The sequence below is a fragment of the Polyodon spathula genome, unplaced genomic scaffold (assembly GCF_017654505.1).
Source record: "Polyodon spathula isolate WHYD16114869_AA unplaced genomic scaffold, ASM1765450v1 scaffolds_1565, whole genome shotgun sequence".
Taxonomy (NCBI): Eukaryota; Metazoa; Chordata; class Actinopteri; order Acipenseriformes; family Polyodontidae; genus Polyodon; species Polyodon spathula.
The window spans coordinates 36905-50000 of NW_024473042.1; the positions used below are offsets into that span (position 1 = coordinate 36905).

Sequence of the window (13096 nt, forward strand, 5' to 3'; positions counted from 1 at the left end):
CCACAATGGTATAAATACAGCATTGCTATGTAGTAATTAGTTTGTGTGTGTGTGTGTTTGTGTATATATATATAGAGAGAGAGAGTGTGTATATGCGCTTATTTGACCATATCGTAAACAAACAACTCTGTTCAAATAAACACGGGGGGGGGGGCACGTAGAACATTTTTTAAATTATTTCAAGGGTTAGTTACTGTCTGATTAACTCGTAGAAAACCACACTTCGCTCGTTTTAATGTTTCCACTGTAAAGATATGTTCATTCTGTCAGGCAGCTTTCAGGACACCCGGTTGTGTCGGGGTCCTTTCGCACATGTGTGACACGGCAGTGTAACTGCGCGCCCTTGGTTTGGGTCAGAAACTGGATTTGAACCCGAACCGCAGGCTTGGGATCGCCCGCGTCGGCACACGGCAACACCGCTTAGACAGGGACAGAAGTCGAGCGGTTCGGCGAGATGTGGGTTTGCGGTCGGTTCGTTTTTCAAGGATTACTGCGTGATCTGAACCAGGCGTCTGCGGGACCGCTGAAGAGCTTCTCAAACACGGCATGCAGGGTAAGACCACTTCCGAGCTGAACGACTCCCGCTGCACAGCAGCTCTGATCCATTCCCAGTACGAGGAGGAGATGCATCGCGTTGTAAAGGGGCTTTGCAGCAGCGTGCACTGGTCAGCTGTGTTGCATTGCAGCTGTTCTCGTTGCGAGTGTCTTAATGATGCGACTGTGCAACAAGGTAACTCGCAAGTCTGCCCCTGGAGCTAAACCTAATTCAGCAATTAAAGTGACCTAAAATATCAGCTTGTTATGCTGTTTTGCAATTCTTCAGAAATATCTTACGAGTCTGTGTTAAGGTGCTGTGGTAGCGTTTGATCGCTGTCTCTGCCCCCCCCCCCTTGCAGGGCACTGTGAAGGTGGAGCGCTGGTGGCAGGTTCCTCTCTCGCAGGAAGGCAGAGCCCCGAAGCTCCACCCGCGGAGGCATCGAGTGTACCGGCTGGTGGAGGACAGCAAGCACGGACCCAAAGAGAAGCTGGAGCTCATTCTCACCCAGACCGTGGCCAGTGAGTGACACCAGGGGGCGCTGGTGGACAAAGGAGAGCCAGTCCCACACGAAACCAGCCACTAGATTTTACAAGCCTCCCCAGAAAGTCGTAAACACTGAACCTCCACAGAAGTTAAAATATTTAGTCTAAAGCCTACTTTTTTTTAACCCTCGGTTTCCCAAAACAGCTGTGTGCTGAAACGTGTTCCTTTCGAAAGTGCACATTGGAGAAAGGATAGGGAATTGCTTGATAACAGAAGTGTAAGATGGGGAAGATTTATGGAATGTTTTTGTGGGATTTAGCGCTTGGGAAATAAGACTCCTGTTGCATAGCAGTGCCACCAAATTCCAGGTTTTATTAGGCGCTTGATTAGCCCCAGTGTCTATAGGGAACAAGCTCAGGTGTGTCTTCCTATTATTAAACGCGCTGTTAAACCAGGAATGGCTCAAACCGCTGTGCAGCAGGAGCCTTATACCCATCGCTGGGCTTGCCAGCTTATCAAACCTTACCTGCCTGTGACAAGCGAATCCTGGCAACCCCGAGGGTTAAACCAGGTCATTACACCTCCGTCCAGACCCTGAAGTCCTTCACAGCCTAATTTGACCTCCTGGAGGGGAGTAATGGCCCCCCCAGGACTGTGTTTGGGCACCTCTGTTGTAGGGACTGCAGACGTTTTGCCCCGAGCCACCGCGGGTCTGCCATGCTGTGTTTGTGTCTCTCTCAGAGCTGGGTGGCCGAGGGGACACGGTTTCTGTGAAGAAATCTCTTGGGAGGAACAAGCTGCTGCCCGAGGGGCTGGCCGTGTACGCCTCCCCCGAAAACAAGCAGCGTTTTGAGGAGGAGAGGAGGGTGAGTGACGCTCGGGTCCCAGGGCCGCCGAAACCTTTCCGCAGCGCAGAGACAACAGCAGGGATGGGAATGGGACTCCAGTTGCATAGCGGCTTCATCCGCTCCAGGTTACACAGCCAGCTTGATTAGCCTCGGTGTGTCTAGGTGTGAACAGCTCCAGTGTGACTGATTTAAGCTCCTAGTAAAACTGGGAATGGATCAGACCTGCTGTGTAGCGGGAGTCGTTCAGCTCTGAAGTGGTCTTGTTCTGCCAACAGATGCTGAGAGAGGGGAAGCCAGAGGAGAGGGTGCAGACCAGGACTGGAGAATTGGTGAGTGGGCTTCGGGGGGTCAATTCCGATTTCCTTTTTTAAAATCGATTCCTTCGAGGGAACTGGAATCTCTGGATGCAGCGTTGGAAAGGACTTTGGAGTGCAATGCTACGCACTTGAACTACATGCACCTCCAGCACAGGGGGAGGCTGCAAAGCACTTATACTTGCTCTGAACACTGTCCTTGTTGTGTGTCTTTCTTTCCAGACGGTGGCGTTCTTGAAACAGTGCCACCTGGAGGTGGGGATGAAGAATAACGTCAAGTACGAATTGACCAAGGAGATGGTTTGCCGGGCTCTGCTCAGAAAGGTGAAACACAGTGTAGTTTACAGCAAGTGCAAATAATAACACTGCTGGAATCCAATATGAACTAGGATGCTGTGTATAATAATAACACTGCTAGAATCCAATATGAACTAGGATGCCGTGTATAATAATAACACTGCTAGAATACAATATGAACTAGGATGCTGTGTATAATAATAACACTGCTAGAATACAATATGAACTAGGATGCTGTGTATAATAATAACACTGCTAGAATACAATATGAACTAGGATGCCGTGTATAATAATAACACTGCTAGAATACAATATGAACTAGGATGCTGTGTATAATAATAACACTGCTAGAATACAATATGAACTAGGATGCTGTGTATAATAATAACACTGCTAGAATACAATATGAACTAGGATGCTGTGTATAATAATAACACTGCTAGAATACAATATGAACTAGGATGCTGTGTATAATAATAACACTGCTAGAATCCAATATGAACTAGGATGCTGTGTATAATAATAACACTGCTAGAATACAATATGAACTAGGATGCCGTGTATAATAATAACACTGCTAGAATACAATATGAACTAGGATGCTGTGTATAATAATAACACTGCTAGAATACAATATGAACTAGGATGCTGTGTATAATAATAACACTGCTAGAATACAATATGAACTAGGATGCTGTGTATAATAATAACACTGCTAGAATCCAATATGAACTAGGATGCAGCCAGTTAGGATCACAGCAAGTTATATCTACAGTGACTGTTAGCAGTGCAATAGTGCAAGGATAGTGCATCAGCTGAGGATCCAGGACCGCTAGGTGCTGAGGGCAGGTATGAGTCCAGAGCAGAGCAGGAGGGGCGGAGCAGTAAATGCGTCCAGATGAATTGGATGCCTGGTATACTAATAATTATAGTCCTGATGAATAGTCCTGGATTGGATGAATTAATTAATTAAACAGCAATCAAGGGATATCGCGTTGCTGTCGGGTGTGTGACTGAGGAGGGTGGGGGAGGTGAGCAGTGACAGGTGAATCTGCAGCCTGACTGTCTGTCTGTCCCTCTTCCCAGCTGGGTCTCTGTGTTCCGCTGCATGCGCTGACCCTGCCTGAGGAGCCAATCACGAGGTGGGGGGAGTACTGGTGTGAGGTCACGGTAGGTTCAGCCAGGATGCAAATAAGACTCCTGTTGCAAAACACTTTCACCCATTCCTAGTTTTGCTAGGAGCTTGAGCAGTGACAGGTGAATCTGTGACTGTGTGTGTGTGTGTGTGTGTGTGTGTGTGTGTGTGGGAGGGGGGGGGGACCCCCCTCCCCCTCCCTATCCCCTCCCCCCCTCATGCAAATCGGAGTTCCTGTTTGCAAGGTTCGCACTTTCACCCATTCGCTGAAGTTGTGCAGTTAGCCCCAGTAATTAACGATTGTAAGAGTTACATTAAACGCCCTCTCGGTTTCAGGTGCCTGTTTGAGGGCAATCTGGGAGGGGGTGGGTGTGGGTGTGTGTGTGTGTGGTGTTGTGGGGGGGAGGGGGAGGGGGAGGGGGATGGGGGGGGGGTTGTTCAAGGTCACGCTGAAGTGTGCAGTAGTCCAGTAATTAACGATTGTAAGAGTTAATTAAACGCCCTCGGTTTCAGGTCCTGTTTGTTCTCGGTTGCTGCTGGGCTTGTTAACGAAGCCAGTGTCTCCTCCCAATCCAGGTGAACGGTATCGACACGGTCCGGATCCCCATGTCTGTGGTGAACTTCGAGAAGCCCAAAACTCGGCGTTACAAGCGCCGGCTGGAGCAGGAGCGAGCTGGAACCGGAACCAGGGACCCAGAGTCCGGTGATCCCGAGAGAGAAGACTCTTAAACGGGCTAGCGCCGTGACGTCAGCGCATTGCCATTAGTTACCTCTTTGTAATGTTGAAATCCCCTCCCGTTTTATTAAATCTGTGCCTCCCCCTCTACCCTTCGCTGAAGTGCTGTTTTCACTGAAGAAAATGCTGGGGGGGGGGTTTGGTGGTGTGTTGCTTGTGTCCACTAGGGGGCAGTGTGGGAACGGTTGGTTTTTTATATAGCGCCTTTCATAGTGGACCATCAAAAAGCGCTTTACATTTTTCCTGTACTGTGTACCATTTTATATATATATATATGCTTTTTTTTTTTTTAAACACTATTTTGTTGTCAAAGTGCTGAGCAGACGGTTTGAGATACAAGGAGTGGTAACATAGAACAAAAAGTGATTTCTCTTAAATGAAACTGGGGCTGTCAAAACATGTTGGGAAACCTGTTAAGCTAAAAATAGAGGGAAAAAAAAAAAAAAAAAAACATTTAATTAAATTCCTGAAACGCTGCTCAACTTGAAGTTCCTATAATCTACAACAATGGACTCGTTCACTCGCTTCTCACACCAGGCTGCCAGGAACAGGGGTACTTCCGCAGGCATTGTGTCAGTCCCTAACTCCTTTCCTCACCCCCCCTAAGAGAAAGGGGGCTCCCTACAGTCCAGGGCAGGCTTGAGGCACTGAGACTGAACTGCTCCCTCCCTTCCTCACCCCCCTAAGAGAAAAGGTGCTCCCTGCAATCCAGGGCAGGCTTGAGGCACTGATACTGAACTGCTCGCTCCCTCCCTCACCCCCCCTAAGAGAAAGGGGGCTCCCTGCAATCCAGGGCAGGCTTGAGCCATGGAGACTGAACTGCTCCCTCCGTCCCTCCCTCATCCCCCTAAGAGAAAGGGGGCTCCCTCCAGTCCAGGGCAGGCTTGAGGCACAGAGACTGAACTTCTCCCTCCTTCCCTCACCCCCCTGAGAGAAAGGGGGCTCCCTCTAGTCCAGGGCAGGCTTGAGGCACGGAGACTGAACTGCTCCCTCCCTCACCCCCCTAAGAGAAAGGGGGCTCCCTCCAGTCCAGGGCAGGCTTGAGGCACGGAGACTGAACTGCTCCCTCCCTCACCCCCCTAAGAGAAAGGGGGCTCCCTCCAGTCCAGGGCAGGCTTGAGGCACGGAGACTGAACTGCTCCCTCCCTCACCCCCTAAGAGAAAGGGGGCTCCCTCCAGTCCAGGGCAGGCTTTTTATTATTATGATTATTATTAATGCAATCAAATTGGCTGCCATTACTATTATTAATAAAAACAGATTTATAAAATGTTAGAAGTTATTTTATTTATTTTTTTTAGCAGCGGTTATGCGTTCTAATCAGAGCTGCAGACTCTTGTAGCTTTATCTAGCGGCTAAATTATTAACCGACAGCAGACCTCTCTCCCTTTAAACGCGCTCCTCCTAACTCGGCGAGAGGTGTAGACTTTGGCTTGGGTAAAGATCACACACACACACTCACTCACTCACACACACTCACTCACTCACTCACTCACTCACTCACACACTCACTCACTCACACACTCACACACACACACACACACTCACACAGACACAGAGCCCGGTGGACTGAGTCACTCATCTTGCATATACACATCAGCCCTGACAGGTCCAGCTGCAGGCTTCTCCCATGTACTTCATTATAATTCATTTGCAGGTTTAACTCCTGTGCCGGAGCAATGCTGTCTTTGCAGGAGTGTGCCTGGCTGGGAATGCCGGAATGCAGTCTCCTGCTGATGTCCGGACCGTGTCGATGTTTTATTTTTTTCCTCTGAATAATTAAAAAAAAAAAAAAAAAAAAGAAGAAGACGCCCAACGAAATCATCAAGCGAAAATACAATTGTGTGTAAACCCTGCCGATTTCCCGCGGTGGTAAGTAAAGTTTTAAGTAGCATCTCGTTCTTGAAACACAAGAGAAAGTTTTTCAGTGGTTTTAATGAACATGCTTCTTTCTGGCGACTATTGCAGCAAGGACTGAGGCGCAGTTCAGGTTTGAAAGGCTTTTAAACCGTCCTTTCTCGCTGAATTTAAATTTGCTGGTTCAAATTTTAAACACGGGTTTTAAACGTCCAGTCAAACCTGGCTTAAGGTATTGCGCTTGTTTTAACCCGAAATGTATTTCAACTTGCAACGTCCGTCAGACTTCTAGGGTTTGAGGGGGAAGAAAAACAACGAAATACTCCTAGTTAAAAAAAATAAAAAAAATATCCCAATTCCTATTCTGAAATCTGCCTCACCTCTGTCTGTCTGTCTGTCTGTCTGTAGTATACTGTAAATACAGTATAATCGTAAATCTCGAAAAACTACTCACTTCTAAATCTTTTGTAGTCATTTTTTGTATTACTTTGGTATAAATACACGTTAATTTGGATTCATATGTTGTTTTTTTTCTGACTTTATGTGAACGAAAAGACACACATTTGCCCGTTTTCCCATTGGAAATAGTGATATTTTGAAATATCACTGTCCTGGTCACAAAAGCAAAGTTTGTGGGGAATAATAGTCATTTTCTGAGGCATAAGCAATTAGAAAATAACACTTACTACCCAGGAACAGAAATGTGTTACACAGTGTAATCATTAAACTGGATTAACGGGATTTTGTTGGAATTAAAGCGTACAGGGCGGTTGATCAATTTATACAGTACATGGCGTGCTGAAGAAGGCTTTTCAAATTGGAAAATTATAATTGAGAAACCCCGATCACACACCCCCCCCCCCCCCCCCTGGGTGACACCCCCCCCCCCCCCCCCCCCCCCCCCCCCCCCCCCCCCCCCCCCCCCCCCCCCCCCCCCCCCCCCCCCCCCCCCCCCCCCACCCCCCCACCCCCCCCCCCCACCCCACCCCACCCACACCCACCCCCCCCCCCACACCCACCCACCCCCCCCCCCCCCCCCCCCACCCACCCCCCCCCCCCACACCCCCCCCCCCCCCCACACCCCCCCCCCCCCACCCACACCCCCCCCCCCCCCCCCCCCCCACCCCCCCCCCCCCCCCCCCCCCCCCCCCCCCCCCCCCCCCCCCCACCCCCCCCCCCCCCCCCCCCCCCCCCCCCCCCCCCCCCCCCCCCCCCCCCCCCCCCCCACCCCCCCCCCCCCCCCCCCCCCCCCCCCCCCCCCCCCCCCCACCCCCCCCCCCCCCCCCCCCCCCCCCCCACCCCCCCCCCCCCCCCCCCCCCCCCCACCCCCCCCCCCCCCCACCCCCCCCCCCCCCCCCCCCCCCCCCCCCCCCCCCCCCCCCCCCCCCCCCCACCCCCCCCCCCCCCCCCCCCCCACCCCCCCCCCCCCCCCCCCCCCCCCCCCCCCCCCCCCCCCCCCCCCCCCCCCCCCCCCCCCCCCCCCCCCCCCCCCCCCCCCCCCCCCCCCCCCCCCCCCCCCCCCCCCCCCCCCCCCCACACCCCCCCCCCCCCCCCCCCACCCCCCCCCCCCCCCCCCCCCCCCCCCCCCCCCCCCCCCCACACACACCACACCCACCCCCCCACACCCCCACCCCCCCCCCCCCCCCCCCCCCCCCCCCCCCCCCCCCCCCCCCCCCCCCCCCCACCCCCCCCCCCCCACCCCCCCCACACCCCCCCCCACCCCCCCCCCCCCCCCCCCCCACACCACACCCCCCCCGCACCCCATCCCCCCCCCCCGACGCGAGTCAGGATGGACATTTTTCGTTGTCATGGTTTTTCAGGATGTTTTGCGCAGCGTGCTGCACTGTTAGGATTCTGTTACTGTGAACACTGTTGTTTTTATGTTGCCCAATTTTCCGCTCTCATTCCTGTTCATTTTTTTTTTTTTTTTCCCATTTATAACCCTTGCTTTTTTTCACCCAGTACGCCAAGCTGTCCAATACAGTATTAGGCATTTCTCATAGTTTAAATATAAAAGCAGTTTGGTATAATATAATGTCAAAGTCATTTTAAAAAGTGTTTACAAAAAAAGTGTTTACAACAACTGTTCCTACTACTGCTATGTTGTCATTTCCAATAGGACCTCGTTTGTTTTACGCTGATTAATTTCAATGGCTGTTTCCTTATGGGCTCGTTTCCAGTAAAGTTCCAAACAGATGATGTCATTTAGAACCAAGCTACCAAGCTTAATAAGAAGCAGGACTGATTTTAGCTCCCAAATTACAGTAGCCGTGGCCAAAAGATTGAGACATTAAAAAAAAAAAAAAAAAAAAAAAAAAAAAACCATGAACATCATTTTAGATCTTTTATTTAACATTGTTAAAGAAGAGCGATTGAAGCTGCCTTTGGGGAATACACACCAACTGGACTGTCAACAAGGCCTTTCCGATTTTAAAGAAAACTGATGGTGGAAACGCATACAGAGGGACTTCGATTGAGAGATTCGAATGCGGGAGGCTTTTTGGTTTCTCTGTGTTTGTTTTGCTGTGAGACGGCTCTATATCAATATATATAAGTCAATAAAGCCTACAGAGATCTTTGTTGTTTACGCCAGCGCTGGGTATGCGTGTCGACAGCAGGCTGTGCCAGACTGCTCTTGTCTGGCTGCCAGGAGTTGTCTCAGAGATGTTGCAATGGTGTAACAGGCAGGCTGAGTCACATGACTCCCATCTCCTGCTCAGCTCTCTGATTCAGTCAGTCAGTCCTCTTGAGGCTATGGAAAGAGCATTAGGAACTTCTATTATCTTTAAAAAGGTTAAAAAATGCATTCGAAGATGACAGCAGCAGCGCAGGAACTAGGACTGTGGACACACACACAAACCAAGCTACTGAGACACACACACACACACACCTGAGAAGGCTGTACTCTCTGAAGCGGTCGCAAGAGACTGTACGATTGATCTCACTGGCGCAGCTCTCGCATTGACGTGCGGTATGTTATCAGAGCCACGTTGTCAACGTTACCCGGTAACAGCCCTGACAAACTCAGCATTGCAAAATAGAGCCTTTCTTTGCAACACAGTCTCCTGATCCCAGGAGCGCGAAGCAGGTGCAGGTGTCCTATTTTAATGTTCACAATTATTTTATTAGTTTTGGTGCTTTTGTGGCATTTCGCTCTGCCTTTGCCCGCCTTGGAACTTATCTGCAGAATCCTAAATGCCAGGACTAACCAGTCTATTCAAATCATGTGCCAATTCTGTCTTTTTATGGAAGTGAATTTGATGTAGCACCCTATTATTATTATTATTATTATTAGTGGTGGTGGTGTTAATATTATTTATTTATTTATTTACAGATTTGAGGTCAAGCCCTCATGTTGCCTTCAGTGACAAACTCATGGACAAATGTGTTTCTGTGCATCCAGATGACTTTAATAGCAGCCGACAGCATCTCTCCCTGCTCTATTACAGGGCTCAGAGCGAACTGCAAGGGGCTGAATCTGGACCAGGTACCCCCGGGTCTCCCTGCTTTTCTGGAGGAGTTGGATTTGTCCTTCAACAAACTCACCGCCATCACGAACAAGGACTTGGCACACCTAACTCAGCTTCGCAGTCTGAACCTGGAGTTCAACAACATCTCCTGCTTCGAGGACGAAGCGTTTGCCTCGAACGCTCTCCTGAAGGAGCTTAGCGTCTTCAACAACTCCTTGACCCAGGTGCCTTCCAAGCTCCTGGAACCCCTGACCAAGCTGAGGTCCCTGGAGATTTCAAATAACCTCTTCACCGCGGCCGCGTTGGGAGAGGTCTTCTCCACCCTGCGGGACCTTGAGTCGTTGTCCATGGGTGGCCCCCTCCTCCTGAACTTGAGCAAAGACGATTTCCTTCCCTTGCGACTGACCCCACTGAAGAAGTTCGCCATCAAGTCGGCCTCCAGCCTGCAGGGCTACGACCCGGGGACTCTGTCTGTCCTCCAGACAGACCAGATGTGGTTCGATGTGGCCCTAGATCAGAATCCGGAACTCCTGCCCTTGATGCTGAAAGATCTAGCCGGCAAATCCTTCACCGTCCTCCGATTTCGGAACCTGTTCGAGTTTAAATATTACACCAGGTCCCAAGACCTTTTCAGAGGGCTACGGGACATCGAAGCCAGACAGCTGGTCTTCTTCCGGGGGAAATTCAATGAGAACCTCCTCAGGATGGCCCTCCTGAACATGCAAGGGTCCACGGTGAAAGACTTGGGCTTGGTAGCGATTGATTTCGCCCGCTCGCCCGATTTCGCCAACGATGGTGTGGAGTCCGGCGTCACAGACCTTGTTCTTGACAACCTGCTCCTGCAGGACATCAGCAACCCGGACATCCTGCGTTTCGACTGGAGGTTCACCTGGCTGAGCAAAGTGACCAGGCTGACCATCAGGAACGTGAACTTCAACTACGTGCCCTGCGACTCATGGGAGGAGATGAGGAACGCGGAGACGGTGACCATCGCCGGCAACCGCTTGACGGACGAAGCTCTCTACAACCAGCGCTGCGACTACACGGGCTCCATGCCCAAGCTGAGGGTCTTGAACGCCAACGCCAACGAGCTGGCCAGTCTGCGAGTGCTGTCCGCTTTGACCGCGGAGTGGGCCGCGCTCCGGGAGCTGGACGTCAGTCACAACAAGCTGGGGTCCACCGGGGAGAGCTGCGTTTGGAAACAGAACGTCACCAAACTGGTGATGCACCACAACGAGGTCGATGTGGGCACCTTCGGCTGCCTCCCCACCTCGCTGCTCTACCTGGACATGTCCTACTCCAACCTGGACCTCCTGGACATGGATTACTTCCGCCAAGCCACCCAGCTCCAGGTGCTTCTCCTCAGCGGAAACAAGATCAAGTTCATCCCTTCCGGCTGGGAGAGCCCCAACCTCCTCAGCCTGGCCGTCGACGGGAACTCCTTCGGGCTGATTGGGGTGGGCTCTTTCAGCAGCATGCCGCTGCTGGTCAACCTGACGGCGGGCAACAACCCTTACCACTGCACCTGCGACCTGCACGCCTTCATCCAAGACACCCTGGGCAAAGGCCGACTCAACATCTTGGACTGGCCAGGCAACTACAAATGCTACCACCCGGAGCCCCTGCTGGAGATCACTGTAGCCAAGTTCCTCCCGGGCCGGCTGGCCTGCGATGTCCGGCTCGTGATCGTGATCTCCGTGTTGACCACGGCTGCTGCGGCCTTCCTCCTGGTGGTGCTGTGCCACGTCTTCAACGTGCCCTGGTACCTGAAGGCCATGTTCTTGATCCTCAGGGCTCAGTTCCGCGCCAGGAAGGAGCATGGGGAAGCCGGGCGGGCGTACACCTACCACGCCTTCATCTCGTACAGCCACTCGGACGCGGAGTGGGTCCGGGATCACCTGCTGCCCTGCTTGGAGAACTGCGACCCCCCGTACCGGCTCTGCATCCATGAGAGGGACTTCCTGCCGGGCAGGTGGATCATCGACAACATCATCGAGAACATCGAGGACAGCCGCAAGGTCAGAGAGCGTCAAGGGGGCTTGTGCGTCTCCCTCTGGCAATCCCCTGCCAATGGGGATGCAGGGACGGCTTCTGACGCTCACTCCTCTCCTTTCAAGAACTCGACTGATATCCGTCAAGCCATTCGTGTCTCTCGATCACACAGCAGAGAAACGCCTAGAATTAGATTTTTCTGTTAAACAGTGAAATGGGCTTTTAATAAGTCTGAGAGACACGAAAGGCTTGACAGGGATCAGTTGAATTCTTAAAGGGGGAATGAAGGCCAGCAGCCCTCGCTACAGTGAATCACATGCAAGTACAGCGCTGTACGCTACTGCAGCATGCAAGCAGAGAACCGCCTACCAACTATCATGAAACTTGGTAGTGACATTCTTTAGACTCTATCTATCGGGGTCTAGGTGAATAGGGGGCTGTTTGTGTAGCAAGTATTTATATAAAAGTGCTACGGCAGAGTGGAAACTCAATAAACACTGGGGCAGTTACCCACCCACACAAGTCCTTTTGTTCGGCAGTGGGAATGATTGTGTGTACGACACAAGACAGGGGGGGGAACACAAGACAACAGGAATGGCGAAGTTTAAATGGTTAATTTCCAGGCAGTTCTCAGTAAACACACAAAGCCACTAACATCGTTACTCAACGCAGTGATGCAGTACAAAAATGAGCGCTTTGTATATTGAAAGGGGTGGGGTGGGGGGTCTGCTACTTGTCGTTGCGTTCCCCTCCTGTAACCCCGGTTTTCCTGCCTTGTCCGTTTCCCCAGGTGATTTTCGTGCTGTCCCGGAACTTCGTGAACAGTGAGTGGTGTAATTACGAACTCTACTTCGCCCACCAGCGCGCCATCGGCAAGTCCTTCAACGACGTCGTCCTGGTCGTCAAGGAGACCATCGACCCCGAGACGCTGCCCAGCAAGTACTGCAAGCTGAAGAAGATGCTTAGCACCAAGACCTACCTGGAGTGGCCATCGGAGCCCAAGAGACAGGCTTTCTTCTGGGCACAGCTGAGAGGGGTCCTGGGCAAGGCCACAGCCACTCGGGAGAAGGGAGGAGGAGGCCAGCTTGCTGACCGTGTCTCCGTGGTAGAGCTCCCCCTGGAGGTGGGAGGCTGGAAGGACGAGGGAGGAGAGGACTCTGCAGCGGCCCCTGCTGGAGAAAGGCAGGTAGCACTTCCAGGCTCCGACAACGACTCAGAACCTGACCGTCTTTCGTTACACGAGGTCATCACTTACCGGGCCATTCCGGTAGAAGTCACGTAGTATTAAATGTGCATGAATGTATGTGGAGATGAATACCTGCATATATCTATATGTAGGAGGGAGCAGTTCAGTCTCCTTGCCTCAAGCCTGTCCTGGACTGGAGGGAGCACCCTTTCTCTTAGGGGGGTGAGGGAGCAGGCAGGGTA

At 52.0% G+C, this 13096-nt stretch overlaps 2 protein-coding genes across 3 annotated transcripts; both read left to right on the top strand.

Moving 5' to 3' along the window:
* Positions 1-291: 291 nt before the first annotated feature.
* On the top strand, positions 292-4441 carry mrpl9 (mitochondrial ribosomal protein L9). Its single transcript, XM_041243061.1, has 7 exons — positions 292-553; positions 897-1056; positions 1763-1887; positions 2145-2198; positions 2406-2507; positions 3567-3650; positions 4192-4441. The coding sequence occupies exons 1-7, from the start codon at positions 455-457 to the stop codon at positions 4342-4344; spliced, it is 777 nt and encodes a 258-aa protein (XP_041098995.1). The 5' UTR covers positions 292-454; the 3' UTR covers positions 4345-4441.
* A 1385-nt stretch (positions 4442-5826) lies between these two features.
* On the top strand, positions 5827-13080 carry tlr18 (toll-like receptor 18). Of its 2 annotated transcripts, none has more exons than XM_041243056.1 (3): positions 5827-6221; positions 9541-11694; positions 12459-13080. In XM_041243056.1, the coding sequence occupies exons 2-3, from the start codon at positions 9559-9561 to the stop codon at positions 12948-12950; spliced, it is 2628 nt and encodes an 875-aa protein (XP_041098990.1). In that variant the 5' UTR covers positions 5827-6221; positions 9541-9558; the 3' UTR covers positions 12951-13080. The 2 variants fall into 2 exon arrangements, with proteins under 2 accessions (XP_041098990.1, XP_041098991.1); XM_041243057.1 differs by lacking the exon at positions 5827-6221 and adding an exon at positions 8511-9177.
* Positions 13081-13096: the final 16 nt, after the last annotated feature.

Bases quoted from the DNA above. Each gene is read 5' to 3' on its own strand.
- tlr18 (XM_041243056.1), top strand. From the start codon at position 9,559: ATGTTGCCTTCAGTGACAAACTCATGGACAAATGTGTTTCTGTGCATC. The intron at 11,695-12,458 runs GTCAGAGAGCGT...CCGTTTCCCCAG, and splicing joins ACATCGAGGACAGCCGCAAG to GTGATTTTCGTGCTGTCCCG.
- mrpl9 (XM_041243061.1), top strand. From the start codon at position 455: ATGTGGGTTTGCGGTCGGTTCGTTTTTCAAGGATTACTGCGTGATCTG. The intron at 1,057-1,762 runs GTGAGTGACACC...TGTCTCTCTCAG, and splicing joins TCTCACCCAGACCGTGGCCA to AGCTGGGTGGCCGAGGGGAC. The intron at 2,508-3,566 runs GTGAAACACAGT...CCCTCTTCCCAG, and splicing joins GCCGGGCTCTGCTCAGAAAG to CTGGGTCTCTGTGTTCCGCT.